Below are 24,084 nucleotides of genomic sequence, written 5' to 3'. Positions count from 1 at the left end.
AAAAGGACTGGAAAGTTGTTTTAAAAGCTAGAAAGCCAGACAGTAATCAGTGCTTTCCAAATGCCCTGAAACCCTGCTGAAAAACACCTGTCCCTGGCTTTTAGTAAATTGAAGATGAAACCCCAATTTGGTACTTAAATTAGCTATTTTATGTGTTATTGACATTTCCAGGAATTCTCCAGCGATCTCATTCTACAAATTGTACCTGCTCATTAATTCAGCTAAATGTAAGTTTATACAGGACAAACAAGAACTTGTTAGGGCACACTGGACATGGTACAGCAGACAGGCTGAAACTCAACAGAATTCAGGTTATGGTGCCAGATCTGCCTGAGAATCAAGAGAAAGGAGCCTATTTTAGACTCCCTTATTGGCATGGCCAACTTAGCAGTATTCTCAGCAGCCTTCACCACCAGCAGCTTTTCCATCCCACTACAACCCCTTTTACCCAGAGGATGCTCAGCTGCCTCCTCTGTTTCCTTTGTGCTAAGCAGCAAGCTAGTAATTAATTGCAAACACAGGAAGTTCTGCAGATCTAGAAGGAACAGCAATATCCATGCTTTCCCCTGGGAGGGGGTGTAAGACATACTGTGCTGAATCACACAGAGTGATTAGAGACCAAATAAAGTTGACCTGTATTTCCAACACAAAGGGTAATCCAACACAGTCTGGCAAACACAGCTTAGCTGACATTTATGTCCGCTTCACCCCTTCCATCTGCCACTGTCACTGTCCTGCTCTCACCTTGGGATCCTAGAAACAGGGAAGCCCCAAAGCAGTTTCTGAGGCAAACCCCAGGCCTATGAGAAAATCCAGAAGCATCTGTAACCATTCCACCTGCTGCCACGGAGTTTGACTATGTAAAAGCCTTAAAATGACAAATCAGTCTGAAGATGCCAACAGACAGTAACATTCAAAAATCATTTATCTGAACTAGCAAACAAATAGGTAATACCATTAATTTTATAACAGACCTAATTAGCTATTGTAATGAACTGCACAAGCCCTGATGTTTGCCTTCTAACATTACAGTTACAGGATTTAAATTTCAACTGCTTTTTTCCCTTGCTTCCTCTGAAATGATGAAGATAACAGTACCTTTTTCAGATATTACTCAAAGCTACCATGACTTACTTTCATCATGAAAGGACTGCAAGGAGCAGGATGAACATGACACCATTACATGTAAACAAGGGTGAAAGAGAACGGCTGGATCCTATTGCTTTCCCCATCAGCCATTCTTAGAAACACCCAAAGTAAACACCCAATTCCCTAAAATACCATAGACCACTTAGTCTTTTTGGCATCAACACGTGAGATGAAATTTGAAAGGAAGATGGGCGAGGGGACAGAGCTGGGTGACCGGTGTCAATTCAGTGAAATTCATTTTCTCCATCTCCCAGTCTTCATAGACCTGTCTGAAGACCCTTACGCTGGAGGTATGCTGAGACAGAGAGGCCAGGTGCTCCTGGATGCACCATCCATCAATAAGTAAACATTCCTCGAACCAAAGTTCATTATACATGCAAAATAGCAACTACAGTTTACCCATAATTCCAGAAATTTACAATCTCAGTATTAAACATTCAAAAGAAGCTTAAGAAGTGTAAAGTACCCCCAGCTAAATTAATGTAGAATGTCTGTGATGTAGAAGAGAAAAAACTGCTCACAGAATAGTTCTTTGAAGTGGTAGTTAAATGATGCCTTTTAATTAGTTTGCTTAAAATTTAGATTAATAAAGGAAAGAAGGGAAAGACAATCTGGAATTAATCTTGAAATAAAATGCTATTCTTTCCAGCTTTGGTATGATATCATTAAGAAATGCTGCATATGCTATAATCTTCTTATCTCTGGGCTTACACAACAGAGTTTATTTGGCCTTTCTCTGGACCAGCTGTTGTTTTTTCCATTCCATTTCTCCTCTAGTGTGCTCAGAGGAAAAAGCACATGCTAGCATTTTAAGGGGCCTCCTTGTCCTTGGCTGAGGCCAAATGTCTTGTATTTCAGATGATGTTACTAAGCAGTAAAGTCTTCAAAGCCTCTGCCCCAACCCTGCTGTGTTTCTGCAGCAAACATCAGCAGTGAAAGCACAGCTCTTACAGATGAGGACTTCCCCTGAGCCTGGGCCTGTGAAGGGGCTGGTCACTCCGAAATGAATTATGCTAATATGACACCTTGAAAATCTCAGACATATGTGGCTTTTAATGCTTTCTATTCTTAGAAGCAAGTCCTGATAACAACATTTTCCAGCTTTTGAGACATTTTGAGAGATGACTGTTGAGGTTCTCCTGCTCCAACTCAGCACACAAGATTTCATTTTGCCTGATTAAGCCACTGAGGAGGAACCTACACACAGACAACAGACCTTGAAACAGCAAAGCAGGGACAGATTTCATTCTGCAGCTGTGGAGAGCTGACAGAGGTGCCTGTAAAGTGCTAGAAGGAGTAAGGGGAAGAACAGCATAAACCACATCAAAACATCTCAGGGGAGGCAGCCAACAGCATTTCTGCATGTGAGAGGTTAATAACTCCTGCCACAAGGTATCTTACATGCGCAATTCTCTCAGGATAACATAAGTTTTGGGTGACCTGTGTCATACTCAGCTCTTCATGAGCACCACTGCATGGGCTAAAGGATGTTTCCAGTTTTAGCCAGAGTTTTAAGAGTGACTTTTTCCTTTAATTCCAGTTTCCTATTAGAGACTGATTGTCAGGGGCACTATAACCTGCTGGATGTCACGATCCCATTAATTCACTTCCATTTCTGTCATGCACAGGATGGAGGTTCACCAGTAACACCAGCTTTAATTAACTGAACTCCCTGTGGTTCACTGCCTATGCAAGAATCCTTCATAGACAGGAGCTACTGGGGCTCCCACACTAAAATGTCAAGAAATTTGAAAATGTTTGCTTAGAACTGAGTTTGAACTTTGAAATTTGCATTCCCATAGAAAGAGAATCAAACAAAGCCCTGCCAACAGATTGAGCCTCTTCTTTTTTTTTTTTTTTTTTTTTTTTTTTTAAATAACAATTTCAGTTTTCATTTGCAAAAAGCCCCTGGCTTCTCTTCAGTGTTACTAGTCTGGGTTTTGCAAGATACTCCCTTCTTTTACTGCTCCTTTTCCCTATGACCTCCCTGACAGATGAACTTTCAACGCTCTCATCCTCTTCCATTTCCACTGAGGAAGACCTGGCTGACAGAAGTACCTCATCATGGGCAGTGGATGCAACTGGGACACTGAAAAGAAAATACTTTAAAGCAGTGAGTGGTTCAGTGAATATTCTATCTGGAAAATGTCAGGCAAATAACATCAGGTAAATAATACAGAAAATGGCAGGAACGATCCCTTGCTAAAACTCCTGAAAGAAGACTTTGATTGAAATCCAAACCTCCACAGAGCTGAGGAGAACCCAGACTGGGGGCTCAAGCAACAACACTGCAGATCAGAGAGGGAGGAACTTGATTCAGCTTTTTTTAGAGTTTGGGCAGTAATGGGAAGAAACTTGCTGATAATTCCAACATGGGCAGAACGGGAGACAGGCTGAGATGGTGTTATAACTGTGTTTAAAAAGTATTTAAAATATAAAAATCCATCTCTCTGCAATTCCAACTCAGATGCTGTTTTGCAGCTGAGCAAAATATTAGACAACACATTTTTTAAAAGACAGAAGAAATTAATATTATTTTTGGGGCAGTATTTCTTGACACTGATCAGAAAAATTTAAAAGAGACTTTCTGTAACAATCTAATTTATATGTAAAAGACTTCATCATTGTTGTTTAAAGTGGACAGGAACACCTACTTTTTTCAGCTAAGACATCTGATTACATGCTGCCTGCTAAAGTATGTGTAGGTTAAATATTTGCAAGAGGAGACAAGTGGGAAGTGTAAATGAGACCATGGAAAACAATAATCAATATTCTCTCTTGTGTTCTTTCATATAGAAACCTTGACAATGCAAGAAACGGTTGCACAAAGTCTTCAAACAAGTGCAGTATTTAAGGGCAACAACTAAAAACAGTTGCTACACCTCTTAACATAGCAATCCGATGGCCACCTTTTTTTTTTTTTTTGCATAAAGATGACTATTTGTTTTGGATAATTCCTTTTTGTAGGAAAAAAAATTGTGTATAATCTGTATTATCTTTAACTGAATGGTATGCCTCTAGTCTGTTTTTTACATACAGTTTTTTCAAGACAGTTCAGAAATAGCACACACTAAAGAGTCATTACTCAAAGATACCCTGCAACATGCAGTCTTCATATACAAAGCAACAAACCTCACCCTACTAGGAGTCTTCCACAACAAACAATCCAGTTAGCAAGTCAAGTAGGTCACTATAACTGTGTTGAGGCAGATCTTTGTTTTAAGTAATCAAATGCAAAACCAGTTCAGACATAAAGACCTGTGTCAGAAATTGCATTCTGAACTCCAGAAGATGTCTTTTTGCAGACAGTTGACTAGTGAATATCTGTCTACTAAACCCAAAGTTCTAAGCTACTCAGTGTTACAAGGTGACTGAAGTAGTAGTGGATAGAAAAAATAACCTTGCAAGTTATGCAGTTCCCCTCACTCCCAGCTAATCATAAAGCTAAAATCTACGCTTAGAGGAGCATTATGATTGCCTTTCAAGTACAATTCATCCAAAGGCATCTCTCCAAGTACATGAAATGCATCCAAGTTTAAGCAGCTGCTGTGACATGAAGACTAAAGAGTACAGCCTCAAACAAGGAGAGGACAAGCTTCAAGGACACTGTGTTTCATGCCGAAAAACTATGCTCAGACACCTGTTTGAAGTGGGTGATGTACGACATGAGGCTGCCAGAGGCTCTTAAAGGACATGCAGGCTTTGGAGAAACTGACTGTGAACACTGAGCCCATATCAGTACATTACCCTCACAGAACAAGTCCAGAACTTCTCAGAAGAATTAGAAGTCTGTTATCTGCTCAGAAATAAGGCAATTGTAGTTACTTATTAGAAGGTTTGCAAAAGGTTCAGTATGACTGAGAAATCTGGCCCTAAACAGATTGAATCCTGAACATCTCTGTTAATGGGTCAAGTGTTTTGAGCAAATTTTCAAACTCCTGTATCAAAAAATATTTCAATGAAGATATGGAAGAGATCACAGTCTACCCTTTAAACTGCAGGAAAGCAAGTGCAGTAAGCAAGTATAGTGTAGCAAACAGTACTTCTTTCTAGTGGAAGAGTGACTGAGCAGAAACACTGCTGAATCACAGTGAAGGATATTTTTCCCTCCGTATAGTTTGGACTTGTATTATTTGGAAAATAACCTGTCATAGAACTTTTAAATTTATTCAGTCACTGAGTGAGGCAGTGCATCACTTTTCTGATGCCTGTCACTTGGCAATAAGTGACAATGATCACCTCATAACATCAATCTCACATTCCGACATTTTTCTCCCTCACCTTTTGTAACACACAAGCACTTAGGGAAAGCACCCTGCTTCAGTTAGTAGGACCAAGTGAAACACTGAATGTAAAATTCCATCAGAAAAGAGAAGAACATGAGAAAACAATCAGGGACTGGGAAAGCAGGTGCCAGTACTCTATCAGCATTGATCCTTCTCTGGCCCCTATTCAGCATAGACCTTCGATCCACTTGGGTAAAGCTTTAGTTTTGACTCTTCACTCATTTGTTTAACTGGAGAGGAAGAATCAGCAAGCAAAAAAAAAAAAAAAAAGAATCTAATGTATTCTCGAACCCTGAAATTCAGATTCTTTCGCTCTTATTCCATGAGGTTGATTGGTGAGGGGGGAAATCTTGTGATACCAATCAGTAGCAATTGTTTCATCGACTGCTAGAACAAACTGATTATGATGTCTTTGTTTCCCAGGTACTCCACCTCTGAAATTCTGAAATGCTAAATCTCTTGCTGTCTGCACAAGCAGACAACCACTGTTTTCAGTTCAGTTCAGTAAACTCTTTCAGAGATGAGAGACATTCCAGGTACTCCTGCAAGCTATTTGTTGTCTTGGTCTTGCTTTAAAAGAGAGGTCATTCTACTGAATGTACCTATTTGCTCTTTTTTTAATGGCAAGCATCATATAAAAACCTTAGTAGAGCCAGTTTGTAGAAAGAATACGGATGAAGGGATAAAGATGCTCCTTCCTCAGATGAGGTTGAATTAATCTCAGTTACTTAAATTCAATGTGCGAACCTCATCCTAAGACGTGCTTTGGAGAAACCAAGCAAATTAAGCTGAATTGTAATTGATGTGGTAAATACAGGCAAAAAAAATACTGTCAGTATCATTCTTTAAAAAGAGATAGAAGCCACAAAGCTTGTACCTGGGTTTCTGACAATAAGCAAAGCTGCTTACATTGGACACAATGTTCTTTTAAAAAAAGAAAAAAAAGATAAGTTATTATTTGAGAATAAAACATGGTCCTGGGCTTTTTTTCCCCTTCCTCTTTCAAGTGATTAAACAAAAGGTTTTAGGGTCAAAAGCCAGGACTAAGAATTTATGCTGTACACTTGCAAACATAAAACCAGAAGAGAATCCTTTGACAGTATCAAGTTAATCATCAAAAAGCAAGACCATGATTGAATAAAGTCTCACAGTCAGACGTAATCCTTAGGAAGAACAGGCAACTGTTGTCTGAAGCAGCTTTAAATGAAACATCTGAAACATCTGTTAAATGAACTATGCCACGATCCATCACTGAAAGTGCTTAAAAACCAGTTTTGCATGGGCGATATTGCTATGCTCCATTACCATCCCTCACCCTTCTACTCATTTCACACAGCAGCCTGACTCTTGTCTCATCCTTTCCACCTGAGCCTTATCCCATCACAGTTCCAAAGTAAAACTGCCCCAATGCAAAAAATTCAGTTTTAAGATTTATAACTTCTCTGTGGGCAAGGAGTTGAAGGCCCATGTAAAACTCAAACTAATCCTAACTTCTGACCTATCAAACCTTTTCAATGCCAAAATAAGAGCAAACCATGTGGCAACTTCTGTACACCTAAAGCTCCAGTGAAGTATCCTCAGAGATGTATTTTAACACCCTAAATATTTCTTTCATTAGTTATATATTATAGCCGACTGCAGAAATCACTGAGTTGCAGTCTGAATAAACTCAATTGCCCTCCCTCTAAATGACTGTAATCTCTCCCTTTCACCATCCCAAGAAAAAAAAGTCCATCTGCTCCTATTGCATCCATCCCCTCTGTAGCACTGTGATATAATGAGCTCCATTATATAACAGCATTTTCATTCACAACTTTCTAAAATTTCTCTATTTTGCAGCCCACAAACAAAAGCAATTCCTTGTGACAGACTGCATGAAAACAAGCAGAAGAAATGGGATGAGATCTTCTTTAATTCTGTAGAAGAGAGGATAATTCCTTCTCTCTTAGATTATATCTCAGAGCACTGTCAAGTTTTTAACACAGCCTATTTAGAAAACAAAACAAATTCCCAGATCCTTAGTTTCCTCTCCTACAGGCACAAAGGATTAGAGAAATTCTTTATAAGGCTCATGCAGACTTTTCATTTATCATTTCTGCCACTTGTCACACATATTTCAAATGGTACAGTAAGACAGCTGCTAGCAATGTGCAATATCATAATGGTATTTTCAAGATAAGCAACTCAGTTTTGCATGCAGCTAATGACTGAGTCATCTGGCAGTTTCCAAAGCAGCAGTGGAAGTGTACAGCACAAACCTATGTTTTAATTTATGTGATTTACCACAGTGATTTTTTTTCCGGATATCTGAAACTGTTAAAAACATTACCAATTATAAATTAATTAGTATAATCGTTGCAAGTGCACAGGAATATCAGTGGTGCTAACAAATTAGAGAGATGAGCAATCACCAACCATATGAAATTTAACAAGGGCAAGTGCTGGATTCTGCACCTGGGATGGGGCAACCTTGGTCATTTGTATAGGCTGGGGAATGAGATGCTGGAAACCAGTGCTGTGGAAAGGGACCTGGGGGTCCTGGTTGATGGCACGTTGAAGATGAGTCAGCAGTGCCCTGGCAGCCAGGAGGGCCAACCATGTCCTGGGGGGCATCAGGCCCAGCATCGCTAGCTGGTCGAGGGAGGGGATTGTCCTACTCTGCTCTGCACTGGGGCAGCCTCACCTTGAATATTGTGTGCAGTTTTGAGAAACACAATATAAAAAAGACATTAAGTTCTTAGAGAATGTCCAAAGGAGGGCAACAAGGATGGTGAAGGGTCTCGAGGGGAAGCCGTATGAGGAGTGGCTGAGGTCACTTGGTCTGTTCACCCTGGAGGAGACTGAGGGGAAACCTTGCTGCAGTTACACCTTCCTTTTGAGGGGAAGAGGAAGGGCAGGCACTGATCTCTTCTCTGTGGTGATCAGTGACAGAACTGGAAGAAATGGTATGAAGCTGAGGTAGGAAAGATTTAGGCTGGATATTAGGAAAAGGTTCTTCATCCAGAGGGTGGCTGGGCACTGGAACAGGCTCCCCAGGGCAGTGGTCACAGCACCAAGCTTGACAGAGTTCAAGAAGTGTTTGGACAACACTCTTAGGCACATGGGGTGACTCTTGGGGTGTCCTGTACAGTGCCAGGAGTTGGACTCAAGGATCCAAAAGGGTCCCTTCCAACTCAGCATATTCTATGATTCTATCATAATACTTTGTAGCTGAGATGGATAACAAGTGGGTTGGACACCAGAGATTCATGTGGTTGTTGCCACAGTAAAAGTTGTAAGTAAGCTGCACAGGGCTTCTTCCAAGAGACATGGTCATTGCACTACAAAAACTTGTAAAAAGACTGCACAGGAGATCAGAATCCTCTATCTAATCCCCCTCCCACAATAATTCTTTGACTTTTTCTATACAACTAGTCTTTATACTCCTTGCCTGACAGACAGGTTATTTTCTAACTAACAGATTTCTATTATTAGCACTCAGTTTTGTGCACTGACCTGTAGGCATGCAGCTGATTCAACTTTTCCAAGTAAAAATCACAACCATATTTTAACCTCGACATACACCAAGCATAAGTCATAGAAATAACTCAACCAGCTTAATTTAATTAAAAAACAAACAGAATCAGAGCTGAAATAAACAAATACAGACACTCTGTGATGAATCTCAGCCCACAAAGTTAAAACATTTGATTCTGAACACCATTTCGCAAGAGGTCACTAAGCAACTCTTCATCAGCTAAGTCCCAACCCAGTGGGGACAAAGCTAGGGCAGAGAACACAAAGTTAAGTTAAATCTGTAAAATAGAATTAGTTTTTACAATTAATTGGGAACAGTAAATTGAAAATGTTTTGCTGTAATGTTATCCCAAAAGGCATTACTCTGGGCTATCTGTGATATCATGTGGGTGTACCAGCTTTCTGGTATCAAACTCAAAAACTGGCTACAACACAAATGAGATAACAAAACACAGAATGGTTTGGAATGGAAGGGGTCTGAAAGATCATCTAGTTCCAACACCATGCATAGGCAGGGACACCTTCCACAAGACCAGGTTCCTCAGAGTCCCAGCCAGTCTGGCCTTCAACACGTTCAGTAAAACTTTTTTTCTAATATCCAATCTAAACCTACCCTCTTCCAGTTTGAAGCCATCCCCCCTTGTCCTGTCATTCCATGCCCTTATAAAAAAATCTCCCTACATCTTTCTTACAGGTTCCCTTCAGGTACTGGAAAGCTACAGTTAGGTCACCCCAAAGCCTTCTCTTCTCCAGGCTGAACAATTCCTACAGGAGATGTCCCTTTAACCATTTTGGTGGCCTTCCCTGGACTCACTCCAACAGGTCAATGTCCTTCCTGTGCTGGGGACCCCAGAGCTGGACACAGCATTCCCAGTGGGATCTCACCAGAGCAGAGTAGGAGGGCAGAATCCCCTCCCTTGACCTGCTGGCCAGGCTGCTTTGGGTGCAGCCCAGGGTACATAACACTCAACTTAAAAGGTAAGGCCTTTGGAGGAAACAATGGTTGTTATATCCTGTCACACAAAGGGTAAAAGTGCAAAGAAGGAAATGCTTTCTCCCTCATGCACTTTTTCACACTGATTACTTAACTTTTAAGACAGGCAAGAAGATTATTACTTGACCAAAGGCAGACATTACCTCTAAGGGCTGACAGAGTCGGTTAAAAATAGAAATACAAATAACAGTATATTGCTTTGCTAGTTCATAAGACACTAACTTTGTTTGCCTGCAATATCATGAACATATTATCACCACAAAGAATTCTGTCACATTAGAATGAATAACATTGGGCAGGGATTTTAAATTGAAAACCCATTTAGAGCAGAGTTAGCTACTCTAAGAGATTAAATCTCAGGGAAGCTCTGCTCATTTTTTTCCAGTGCCCAGGTACAGCCAGTCTTTTTCTTTCTCACTCTGCATGACTTTGAGGAAAGATACAGGAGGCTAAAAGTGAGAGGTAGAAAGAAGATAAGCAGACCCCACAAAGCAAACACACAGCACGATCCCTGGCATCTCCTATCTTCTCTCCATACTTAAAATTACTATGTACAGATGTTATTTCATCCAGGAAAGAAACCTGAAAGACAGTAGGCAAGAACAATCTCCTCATTCTTCACAGGAAAACCTAAACTAATTCCCCTCATTTATCCCAGCAGTCATCAGAAGAAATGGAAAAACAGGGAGCTATTTTAAATATACACCAAAATAAACATCACCTTTAGATGCTCATGGCTTTTCAACTCCAGGTTTATTTTCTAACATGTAGATATATTTTTATTTGATTAAAAATAAAATGGAAGAGCATTCATATTAATTATTCCAGCTCTTCCTCTTATCTTTAACTTACCAGTTTATAGAAGATTGAAATACCCCCCCCCCATCAGCTTTCTAGTTTCCCCCTGCTAACTTCTCATGCCACTCTTGGCCAGCAAGCAAGAAGTGCAATGAAGGTCTATGACCAGAAATACAGTGGAATCAAGTTGGTTTTGCTTCTTTAATTTATCAATTCATATTTCGCTGCAGTAAAACTTTAGCAGCAATCATGACTGAGGATTAAAAATTCCTACATTCCTCTTTTTATTTCCCGCTCCTGGAAAAGAACCAGCTTCTCTTAAACCACTGACCTGTGAAAGACAAAAACACATTCCTGTGTATTCTGCAGCTCTATTTGTACATAACATGGGCTTTACATCATATAGGTTACTTGTCATTCATCCCTACAAATACTACACCATTTTAAAGTTTGGTGCAGATTCATTTCAAGGCCTCCAACATCAGAGAACTAATATAAGATCTGTACATTTTTGGCATGAAATCAATCAAGTAAATGATTTTACTAGATTAAGGAATTCATTTTGTAATTATGAGATGCCAATTACCCTCTATATGCATTATATTGGAAAGATAGAGTGTATTCGTTTGTTTTCCCAAAATACATGATACTGAGTATTACTGCACCAATATTTAAGTTATTTTTACTTACACTTCTATGCAAAAAAATCTTGATGTTGATGTCCTGTATTTCACTTCAGAACAACCAAAGAAAAGTCTTTAAATATTCTGATAACTATCACAGAGAATCTAGAAATCCTAAGTTTAAACCATGGATTAAAGGGGAGATATTCTATGTTGTGGACAGCATTTGAATGGAGTGAGAACGTTTTATTAAAAATAATTTAGACGGAAAATCTTGCCATTCCAAAACTAATCCAGAATTCAAGTTTCAAACTCACTAAACAGTTCTGGTTGGAGAAAAAAGTGAGGGGTAGAAAGGATCAATAGTGTGAAAAACACATCTCAGCAGTCATAAGGAGGATTTAAGTTTTCAGGAAGGAACCCAGATGGGTGGCTCCTGGGGCATTTTGACTGAGATGCTCCCATTTTGCATAATCTCTTCTTGCAGAATTATAAAAAGCCTGGCAGAAGGAAAGGCATACACTGTTGGAACATATAAGCTGCTTGAAAAGATTCAGAAAGCAGATAAGCAGAAATCTAGCAAAATTTGTACCATTCAATCCACATGCTTGTTCTCTTTCCATCGGGGTGGCCCGTCTTCTCCTTAAAGCATTTTGAAGGTTATTTGCCCCATATATAATATGAGGATGGGGTGTTCCCTCCTTCTGTGGATGCTTTTTAATAGGCTCAATGAAGTAATCCCCATGGGGCAGATGGAAATATCCAGTCTGAAAATAAGCACAAAAGAGTTAATCTCTATTGTCCAGTACTGGAAGTCAAAAAGAAATACCCTTTTCATATCACCATCCCTGAGTTTTTCTCATAAGCCAGTCATTACACTGCAGAAATATGAACACAATGGGTTTTCAGCATTTATTTGGCTGCATACATCAAAGTTGTTTCATACCTCACAGAGACGTAACAGTCCACAGAAGGATAGAAAAAAATATCTTCCTCCTAATAACCTGAAATCCTAAGGCAAAGGCTCTCATATTTTTACAAAGCCACAAAAAGGTCAAAAGTTAATTTGCCAAACACGATGCACTAGAAGGAGCTGCATCTTGTTCTTCTGGTGTTTTGCATCCATTCCCCAGAGAACAAGACTGGAATAGAAGCTGATTCATCAGTGCAAATCAAAATTCTGCTCCTAGATGCTATTCCACAGTGAACTTCCCAACCTATCAGATGGGCTGGACTGTGTCGTTCACTCTTGACTCAGACTACAAACCCCTTCTGACCCCAGGGCATACAATGGAAGAAATAAACCATTTTTCATGAATTAGCAAGTCATTAAGAACATACAATAGACTAACTGAAAAACTGTAACATTTCTCATGCTATAACTTTTGTATCAACCTCTTTGCTTTGCCTGAGCTACAGGGCATTTGATCCCCATCTGGACTACACAGGATTATTTTAGACTTCCACAGGTTTAGTTTACACCTCCCTCTGTGCCATGATCTAGATCCATGCAACCAGACATGGCCTTGGTCCCTTGTGCCTCAGCATTTTTGCAGGGATTGAGAACATTGCAAAACCATTGTACAGCCCTTTCACTTCAAGACATATGGAACAGTAAAGCTCTAAATCAAAAGCTAAGGATCTACTGACATCCCAGTCCACGCTGGGGATGCGACATGAGGCTGAGGTATTCCACTGTTATGGTTTCTTTTCCCCTCCACTTCCTTGCTGTGGTCAGTGCAGCCTTCTTAACTTGTTCAGGAGCAGGGAAAAAATGCAGTAACCCTCTGTTCCTACAGCTGCTGTATTCAAATTTACAAGGATATACAAATTTAAAACCCTTTTAAAACACTCCAAAGTCTTACAGTTTCTCTGGACAGTTGAGAAAGTCAGTACGAGGGTAAGGATATGAAGGAAATCATATGAATGAAATAAAAGCATTCTTACAAAACTGTAAAATAACCATGTACAAGGAGACCAAAGGCAGTTCAGTGAGAACACTTTAGTCCCCCCTACCAAACACCTTCTGACTCCACACTGATTGCCACAGGCCCAATATATCCTACTGCAAATCTGTGCAAATAAATAACTATGGCTGCAATTTCACAGTTTTCCCAAAAGTGATGAGGAGCAGAAACTCATTCTTTCTAATGCAAGTCAAAGTTTTAAAACCAGAGGTTGGTCTTGGTTTGAAGCCTTGTTTACACCTATAAAGCTTCAAAGGTCAGGACTCAAAGTCACACATATTTGTTCATCTGGGATTACAGCTACTACCTGTATGGCTTTTGTTTCATTTTTAAGAAAAAAGAAACAAGACTCCTGATTCTTAAACATAACATAAAAAAAATGCTTAGGTTTCTGTTTAAATTATAGATCAGGACATAGGACCTGAGACACACTACAAAAGCAGTAAATCCCATGGTCACATTGGATAAAGATGTCAGGCAAACAAGAATCTATACAGCAAGAACTGCCTATACAGCAGTCAGACCAGGAAAGCAGATGTGGCTTTCCTCCTGCTGCTCAAGGAATCAAAGCACCATCACAAATCTTTGCCCATTCCTCCTCATTCCACAGGGTCCAGTCTACCCTGGCTGTTTACAACATCTGACTTATTAGACCTTCTTGCTCTGTTTTGTTTTTTAAGCCAGTTGGAACCAGAAAAAATTAACCATCTTCACTTGAAGACCCTGATTTTATAGAGCAGGTGATTAGTCACTGAACTATCATGCCAAGGTACATCTGTAACAAGAAGGGCCAGGCAATTCTATAAAAAGGGAAGTGAGTATATCAGTGGCAAGTTCACTTCCCAAGCTCCCTCATCAATGCTTGCATGCTAAAACCAAGCTGTTTAGAGTAGGAGAAAAAAGAAAAAATTATTGCATGAATGTGCAACAGCTTCCAGAGACTTCCAGCACTTACTGAACTTATGCTTTGCATTTGCACTTTTACCCTGCATAGGCTACACAAAAAAATAAATGCTGAGACCAAAATAAAGAAAAAAAACAAGTAATCTTCACATTAAACTTACTTCAAAGCACTCAGAACTGGCAAAATTCCCTTTGCTGATTAAATGCGTCTTTAGCTTTGCTCTTTATAGTTGTTCTTTTTTGATTCACAAATACAACAGCAAGAATTTTTCATTTACAGTCCATCAGATTTCAAGCTATGGAAATACAATATATGCTTTTTCTGAGCCGTTTGTAGTATCATCTCCCTTTGAATGCATTCACACAGCCTCAGAATATACAAAGGAGTCACATTAAGAAAGCCTCCTTGGAAATAAGCCAGTCATATTTACATTTATTACAGAGCTTAGTTATCATCACAGAAAAAAATTACTGAAGACAAGTTTTTCTCATTTAAACTTCTCTGTGAAAAGCTATCACATAATGCAGTAATAGAAATGGCTAGAAAATAGGTGGGGGTGGGGTGGGGTGTGTTTGTTTTGGGGTGAATGGTGTGTGTGGGCAGGGTGTGGGTGTTTCCCTCAATGCCTATAGCTGAAAATCTAAAAGTCTACCACAGAATTTTTTTTCTAAATTGTTGCTCTCCCTTCCTTCAAATCTCACCCTTCATCCTCAAAATCTGACATCCTGTGGCTGAAAATGTTTACCATAATGTATCTGGAAATGGTGCTACATTACCTAATGGGATTATTAATTCATATGCTTAATTACTTTGACACAAACAGTTTCTGGAACACACCACATCTCCTGCATTGCATATCACTAGCCAGGAAGACATGGTGATCCTGGGGCTCTGCTAACAAAGTTTTCAACTTTGATTTTCAGTAGAATCTGCATTTTCCAGTGGAAAGCAGATATTTTTCACATATTTCTTTTGGTCAAAAGTCCGGGGGTTTTGTCAAAATACATTTTCTGGCAGAATCTTTTCAATCAGTTCCATGTGGGAAGCTGAGTCCTGTGGGAAGGGAAGGAGCAGCTTTAGCCTTGGCTATGGTTTTGCAATTGCAATGCTATTCCAGACAGGAGGGGCTGGTATTAGTGGGTGTATGTCAGCAGAAAAAGGAAGGGAAAACCCAACAATTTGCAGTTTAAAGCTATAATAACTGAGTATGCTGACAATAATGCCAAAAAAATAACATCTGTAGTGGGAACAGTGTGTAACTCGCTGAAAGCAAACGGTATTTCTGGCAATATATTTCAGACAATTTTTCTGACAATGGGGCAGTGACAGACTCTGAAAACACATTGACTTTTAGAAGCAACATGAAACAAAAGTAAGAAGAAAAGGTTCTGGGTTTACTTTGCTGGTACTTTGCTCCGGGTGCTTACTACAACTGTAAGGCATGGTAAGTGAAATTAAGTTTGACTAAAAGAATTACAGGAAAATATTGTGCCATAGGAAACACGAATTACCAGAGAACTGCAGCTGCATATAATCTTAATTAAGCTGGTGAAATAAATTATCTGTTAACACTACACATGCTAAATTTATTTCAGCTAATCACTTAGTTCCTTTCTGTGTGTCACTTCTCTTTCTCCAAGGATCTTTCTCTTTAAGTTTGTCATATGTGCCTATCTCATCAAAAACAAAATCTCAACACTCAGATGAGATTTTCACCTACATCCTCAGACAGAGTTAATAAAAATGATCCTGCCATGCTGTTGTTCATGCAGAAAGAGGTGTTTGGTTTTTTTTAGGTACTGAGTAATATGACAAAAGATTTTATGAATATCATCCACTGAAAAGGAGATATAGAAAAAAAAAAAACATCGAACCTAAACCTTTTCTAAAAATTATTAAGGGAAGCAGTCTAAATCCTGTCTTCATTTACTCCTCTGCTGTGCTACAGAAACAGTTCAGGAACAATCTTATGGACCTCTGTGAGCTTTGCATCTCATACAGAATCTGAAGCATCCTGGCTACATTCATTTCTACTCTAGGAAATTATCTGTGAAATTAATCTTGCCTGGAGATTTGAACATGAAAATGTACAACCTGGAACACATAATTTTAAAAGACATCTCTGTTAGCACTTCAGGTCATGTCATCCTCCACAATCATCCTTATTGTCCATCCTAAAAACATTAATTATTTCTTCCAAGTATTCTGTGATTTTCCTTAGAAGAAACAGTCCAGGTATCTTATTCCCACATTCACTAGTGGGTGCCCTGTTGGCTGCAGCTTTATTTGCATTGTAGAAATATCCCATCTTACTTCTTTTCTAACTACAGAAGATCCACAAATGAGTGACAATCACTGTGTGACCGTGAAACTGCTTAGAGCCCCGTTAGTCTCTCTGCAGGCTTCTGCTTTGAAATCTCCAGCAGCTCACTAAGAACATTAAGCTGTGTTCCCACAGCTTCTACACCTCTTACTGTATTACAAAGCCCAGCAGCAGTCACTTCATGTTGTCCATTTCTCAGAGAGCCTTTCAGCTTCCTCACACATTCTCACTTTCTACTTTTCCAAATATGTCCCATTTGATCTGCATAAGCCCAAACTGCCTTCCTTTGCTGCATCTGAAGCTCAGATGTATAACTGAATTCCAACAGGGTAAAAATTTATTGTCCACTGGAGAATTAGTAACCGAACATTTTTATGGTCTTAAAATAGAGCAAAGATACACAACTTTCATTGCTGGTTATACTAAGCTGAAACAAGCCTGCTTTGCCACACGCTGAGCATCCAGCAGGTAGATGGCATGGCACAGCTGACTCATAATTCATTAACTTAAACACAGTTTGAACCCTCATTCTGTTCACCAGTGTGATTTCCACACAGCAGTGAGAGACAGACTGCTAAAGACTGTCTGAAGTCCAGAGCACTCCGAAGACATGGGGGCTCCTTTTGTCAATATTTCGTTGTCACTCGGTTGCTGGTAGGTCTGTGGTGCTTTTGCTGAAGACAAGGTTGCAGTTCTTTGGGCTGCCCAGTCTGCCCAAAGTGAGTGAGGTGACACCCCACTGGGACAGCTGAGTGGATGGGGCCCAGTCAGTGCTCTGAGCCTCACCACACAGCAAGTTACAACACTCTCAAGGATAAAACACACCCAAGAGTTGTTTCTCCAAGTGTAAGAAGCTTACTTTGACTATAGTCACAAGAGGGTGAGACCAGCAAGTCTGGACTTCATTTGGGATCCAAAACCAACTCAGCAAGTGTTGCTGTTCTGAGACAGAACAAAGAGTTTGCCCAATTCCTCCAAAGACAGTTTGAGGGAGAAGGAAGGAGCAACAGTTGCTTTACTCCTGGAAAATACTCTTGGAATATCTAATTCATATTTTTCTAATTAAACTTGTTCAGAAAGCACTGTATCCAGGGGGCCTACAATGTACAAACTGGTTGGATTCTTTTCTCATTAATATCAGAACAGCCTCTCATGAAAATGAAAATAAACAATTCAAAAATGGTTTGTACTTCTCAGCATTTGAAATTCCCTCAGAGACTTTCAATGTGAAGTTCTGAACCTTTGATTTGGAAGCCAGTAAATTTTTACAGTTTGCAAAGCAGATCACATTTGATGATTTAAAGCCTGTGTAATGCTGAAGAGTAATAATTTAACACTGGATTGGTAAGAGGTTCCTTGCCTAAACAGTGCTTTGTACTTGGAATAAAAAGACAAGCAAGAGGATCCACAGAGCAAACATGATCTCTAATCACAGAGACAGAAAGCACTATGGCTGTTTTGGCTTCCTGCTCACTTATATTCTAAAACTAATTGCAAGCTAGTGAGTATGACAATGTTAATAATGTGGAGTTCAAACTTTGTTAGAGAATAACTAAATGCAAACATTTGATCAAATGACAAGTGGCATTGTTTCTATTGACAAGTATTGTTTGTATTACTGTGACCTACAGGAACCCTAGTCAACAGCCAGAAATCAGAGATACAAATGATGACAGCTGCCATAACATGTGCAGATAGATGGAAGAAAGAACAATTATCCCATTTTCCAGTGGATGAAAGTCTGTCAGGAGCTTTACTCTTCTGGAGAGCAGAGCAAGAGAAGGTCACAGCTGAACTTCTTCCTCTCCACAGAAATTATTTTGCTTTATGAGACAGAACTCTCTGAGGGAAAGCTACATCAGGCAGGACTACACTGACCCACCTCATGACGCTGTTCTCTTAGCTTCATTCTGTCCAGTCCAAAAGCAAGCAGAAGTGTAAGGAGCAAACAGTATGTTATAGGTCTGCATTTGTCATCCTAGGTGTGCCGGGAGAGGCTTCTGCCTCCCTTTTCTCCAAACTCATGAATCCTGTGGCTGCACAGCACAGACAGACTTAGGAATGAATTTCAACATGCCTCACCCAGGGTCATGTCACAACTTACCATGAAAGTGTCATTTTCAAGGTGACTTAAAAGGCAGCCTATACTGATGCTCTCAACCTCTTCTTTACTTACCATTTATTATTTCCAATGACTTTCCAAAAAGTGGTTTCTTCATAGCAAAGGATAACCTCAGAGCAGCACTGTGACATGGAGTTTCTGCTCAGTGCCTACATGAGGAATCATGGATTCTGCTCAACAACTGCAGCTTGAAATACACTGCCCTCATTTCCATGGCGGGTGTGAGAAAGCAGCTGCTCTGTTTGCTCTGCATAGCCTTGGAACAGGCTGTGAGCCATGCTCAAGCTGCAGCTTGTTGTGCCATCATTGGGGAGGAATGAAGGGGGAGGGAGCTTATCAAAACCAAATACCTTACAAAACAGGAAAATTCAGTCTCTGGCTGAGGGAAGCTGTGGCATGTTAAGACAACAGTGTCAAGTAAGTGACACGCTACACCAAAAAGGTCATTCTGTGTCACAGATCAGTGTCCGTGTTAGAAAAGGACTGAGAGTGAGAAATAGGATGTGGTAGGAGATGAGAGAAGAAATTAAATGAAACCATAAGAACAAGATTCAAACTGAGATCCAGAATTTGCAGGTCAAAGTGCATCTCTAGTACACAGCTGATGCTTAGCACATGGCAGTCTGGGAACCAGCATGATGATAACTGGCAATCACAACAGTTACACAGAATCACAACTTCTTCCAGCCTCGGTCAAATCGCACGCCACTCACTTGACCTTCCCGGGTATTTCTCTCTGTCTGAGAAAGGAGACCAATCTGCTTTTATAATTGCATCTGGCACACCACCACAAATGTTTTTACAAACACAGTATGAGTCCCAGCTCCCATGTATGCCAAAGCTGAAGGCTGATCAGATTCAGCATTGGGTTCAGGTCTGTTTAAAAGCACAAAACACTTGAGTTAGCTCTGAACATGACTCAAATTCCTCCTTGAAGCTTCAACTCTGACTGAAAGCCATTTCCACTGATACAAGAGGTGCAGTGCATGCAGAAATTTTACCTGGGCATTCAAGAGACTACATCTAACAGGCAGAAAATTCACTTCTCTCTCAGGGCTACAGAGAGATAACCTATACTCTGAAATAAGAACAAAAGCCTGCAAGACAAACAAATACTCCTCAGTCTACTAACAATCAAGTTTCTGCTCAAAACTTAGAAGGATACGTACTCAATAAAAAGCAAATCAGTTTTGGTACAAAACCAGTAACTGAGGAAACCACTTAACTAAGACTGGCATAAAATTTCTGCTAATTGCCAGGCCCCTTCTGTTAGGAGCTTGATCTGATGAAATGTCAACTGTTTTCTCTGTGGTGATGAATACTTTAAAGTACTTCTGAAGCTGGTGGGAAATCAACAAGTTCAACTTTTTCCAGAGCAAGACTGTGTATAATGAGCACCTGAAAAGGCTGGAAAACAGACAACCTGGAGAAGCAGCAAGTGGTACAGACAATCTAGAGAGTTCCTGCATGTTTACTATCTGCCCTGGCACAAAAGGTAGAGAACGTCAAAAGAAGCTGGCAGGCAATAAAACATTTTTTCACCCAATACAGACTGAAACTGAAAGAGCATTTAGAATCATGGAATGGTTTGGGTTGGAAAGGACCTTCCAACCCCTCCCGCCATGGGCAGCATGCCATCCAGTACACCAGGTTGCTCAATGCCCCATTCAGTCTGGCCTTGAACACATATTCAGGGATGGGGCATACACAACTCTCACTGTAAAGAATTTCTTGCTAATATCTATTCTAAACCTGCCCTCTTTCAGTTTAGAGCCTGATGTTCTATCAGCACATGCCTTTGTACAAAGTCCCTCTCCAGCTTTCTTGTAGCCCCTCTAGGTACTGTGAAGTGCTATAAGGTCTCCCCAGATCACTCTCTTCTCCAGGCTGAACAGCCCCAACTCTTCCAGCCTGTCCTCATAGCAGGGGTGGTCTACCCTTTGATCACCTCAGGGTCCTCCTCTAGACTCACACTGGCCGGTTCACATCCCTCCTACACTGGGAGCCACAGAGCTGGATGAAGGGCTCCAGGTGGGGTCTCACCCAAGCACAGTGGAGGAGCAGAATTACCTCCCTCAAACTGCTGCCCACGCTGTTTTGGATGCAGCCATGCATCCTTAGACAAGGTTGGCTTCCAGGCCACACATGTGTCTCCAGATTAGAAACAAAGATGTCGTGTGGCACAGTGTCAACTGCTTTGTACAAGTCCTGGTAGACGCCACAGAAAACTGCAAATCGGAAATGGCTCAGAGAAGCACCAGAAACCACGGGATAAATCTGTGTAGGGAAGATTAGTCCCTCATTTTTAAACAGGAAAATAGCACCTGCAGCTCAGAAACAGAGTGTGTGTCAAGGAAACATCCCTATTTTCCAGCCTGCTCTTACGACTCCTGCCAGAAATCTGTTATTGACCATTATTTCCGTCTGACAATCAGTCACATGTCAAGGGTCTGGCAAACAAAGTCCCTCCATCAACAAGGAAATCTCAATCTGCTGCTCAGGTGCTGCCTTTGCAGGAGCTTTTTCATTAGAAAAAGAGGCTTTCTTGGTTGGGTGCTTAGCTTTCTTCATTTCTTTTGCAGTCCGAAGGGTTTATTCCTATTGTACCTTTCATGCTTCAGATTTCTATTTACATTAAGCCCAAGATGTCCTTTCTTTTCCAGCCCAAGATGCCCTTCTGGTACTTCACAGCAGAACATGTTCACACCTCTCTCTCTGCAGACTGGCCCTTCTTGTCCCAGACTAACCATGGGACAGGCTGGACTTTCTGGCTGATTTTCTACTGCCACAGGTCTTAATACCTCATACAAGCAGCAACCACTTTCCAAATCCCATTAGGGATACACCTTTGCTCTCAAAAAGAAAATGTCCCAGTTGTACAACTCACCCATGAGTTCAAAGAATCAAAGGGTTAGATTTCAGTCTAAATATTATTAATTTAGGATTTCCATTTTAAACTGTTTTCATACATGTGTTTGTTTTCTTTGTAGACTATTTCTGTAAAAAAATAGGGTTTGTCTGTTGAAAAAATTATTGGTTTTACTTCAAACTGACACTTTCCATCAAAATCATTCTTTTGTCTGCAAAGAGATTGCTTTAGCTGTTTTGGAAATACAGTACTTTTTGCAATAAAAGCATTTCATTTGTTCTGCTTAAAAGTAGCAGTCAGTCTTTTAGGTTTGAACGCAATAGTCTATACCATAATAATAATAATTAAAAAAAAAGACAAAATAGAAAATAATTGAGCTATTTATCTGGGGAAAAAATACAGTAAAACATTCTTTGGAACCATGAGAAAAAATATTTTGCTATAATAATAAAAGGACTTGTTTTCTTTCTGTTCTGCTGTCATGTCTTCTTTTGCTCACAGGATGTTAAGTTTTGTCTTTAAAACTGGCATGTTTTGAAAGCCTTATGATGTAACTCCCAGGAATTCCAAAACAATGAAAATCTCCTAAAACTCAAAAAGAGGCACAGATGTTCAGCTTTTCTAATAATTCAGCATTTTGTTTCCTTAAGATGTTCAATACTTTTTATGTGACAATGATACAGTGAGATGGAGGAAAACATGAGAATAAGAAAATACCTTTTGTACAGGTAAGGCAGATGTAGTCTGCAAATGAAACATTTTCCTGAAGACATGCTCACAGTTCCTTACGATAAAATACTTCACTGAAAAGTTTACTTAAACCTGAAAGATACTAAGTATCTTCAGCTACTACTTGGCACAATTCTTACTAATCTAGGAACACTGAAAATTCAAAAACTTAACATCAATGGAGAGAAATAGAAGATACTAAATATTAGAGCATATGCAGTCCTGACAGAATTCCAGTGGACTTAAGAATTCTTTAAAAGAGAGATATACTTGACCCATAAACCTCTAATAAGCTTTTGTGTGGTGAGAAGACTGTTTACAAACAAATTTATGAAGGAAATCTGGACTGAATCATCAATAATTCACAATTTAACTCTTTCATATGTGAACTTAGAAAAAATAGTATGTACAATAAACAATTCATTCTGCTCTTACTATTGGCCAAAGCTGCATAGCTAAATGCCACAATTTTACTGCGGAAATCTTTTCAACTAAGACATGAAACTGAAACTTTTTGGAAGACATTTTCAAATGAATATTTTTGTACAGGCCAATGCCAGATCATGACAGATCCACTGAAGCACCAGTAATGGAAATGCTATAATTAAAAAATAATGTTTTTGCACAAGCTAAGCAAAAGCTTTTTTTTTTTTTTTTTTTGTTCCTCTCCAAAGCAATTCAGGTGAGATTGCCTTGAGTTGGTGTGTTCCTTTGTCAATGCTAGGTCTTCTTTACTTCCCCCATCTAACAGTGAAAATCAGAAAATAAGTAAATACATCCCTGGCTAAACTTCATTGACTTTTTTTGCAGCAGGAATGGATTGACAGTCTACATTACAACAAACCATGTGTGGATTCCAAAGGCAACAAATAGTCCTCTCTAGGCTCAGATGCAGAACACATGCATTGTTCCCATCCCCTCTTCTCTCAGTTTATAATATGCTTGACCATAATCTATGATCAGTACTCAACACATGGAGGCACTTACAGATCCCAAACTCACATTTTGCATGAGAAGACTTTCAAGACAGATTCTGCCAGAGCAGAGCTGGAAACACAGAAGTGGTTTAGTGCAACTGGCTGCTAAAAATCACTTTCAGCAGGCTTCTTTGCCCAGTGCTGCTGGCTGTTTTCCAATAGCTACACCACCTATTCCTAGTCCAGGATACACTTTCTCCTTTCCTTCCACAGCCTGGATCTTCCCCACCCTCTGAAATGGCGGTTCTTTGGCATCTCTGGGTTTTGCCTGACTTTCTTAAAAACATCAAGACTCGCACATATATTTTTGCAGTTTCAACAGCTCTGCCCAGTGCTGCTGAGAGGACAACAGCTGCCCTTCCCTGTGACTGCTCATCCAGTGTCCAGCTACCCTCCTCTTTTGGCTCGAGACTTCCCTATTAAGTTACTGCCCAAACTATCCAAAACCCCGTGTTTAACTTCCTGACATAATATGATTCCATTAATCTGGCACAGTCTTTGATTAAATTTCACTGAGAGGCATTTGAGAATATTTAAAGACAAAATGCTTTTATCTTCAGTCTCCTTACTTTTCAGACAATCTTTTCTCAAAGTTTTTTCCACAGGTCTACTCTCAGCCATTATTATGCGAGGCTCCAGGGAAGCTGTTGGGATTTGATTGTCTGCTGTCCTTGAACAATAATTCTGCTAATAATTCTGCTAATTCAGGAAGACTGTGACACAGCCACAGAAACGAAACAGCAGCTCTAGCTCCAGCATTTGAAACCAGCTCTTAGTCACAGTAGTGTATAATGGAGACAGCAAGCAGATGAAGGATAAGCAAAAGA

The 24,084-nt window shown here is 39.9% G+C and overlaps 1 protein-coding gene across 1 annotated transcript in view; it reads right to left on the bottom strand.

Moving 5' to 3' along the window:
* The window catches only part of ADAMTS12 (ADAM metallopeptidase with thrombospondin type 1 motif 12), a 140,230-nt gene that overhangs the window by 77,995 nt on the left and 38,151 nt on the right, over positions 1-24,084 (bottom strand). The window contains exon 3 of the mRNA XM_050329514.1: positions 11,959-12,133. Within this exon, the coding sequence (XP_050185471.1) occupies positions 11,959-12,133 (175 nt within the window). The remainder of the gene's footprint in view (positions 1-11,958; positions 12,134-24,084) is intronic.

Source organism: Myiozetetes cayanensis, unplaced genomic scaffold (genome assembly GCF_022539395.1).
Source record: "Myiozetetes cayanensis isolate MyiCay16 unplaced genomic scaffold, myiCay2020 scf4, whole genome shotgun sequence".
NCBI classification, from domain to species: domain Eukaryota; kingdom Metazoa; phylum Chordata; class Aves; order Passeriformes; family Tyrannidae; genus Myiozetetes; species Myiozetetes cayanensis.
This window is presented reverse-complemented; position numbering and strand designations above follow the sequence as displayed.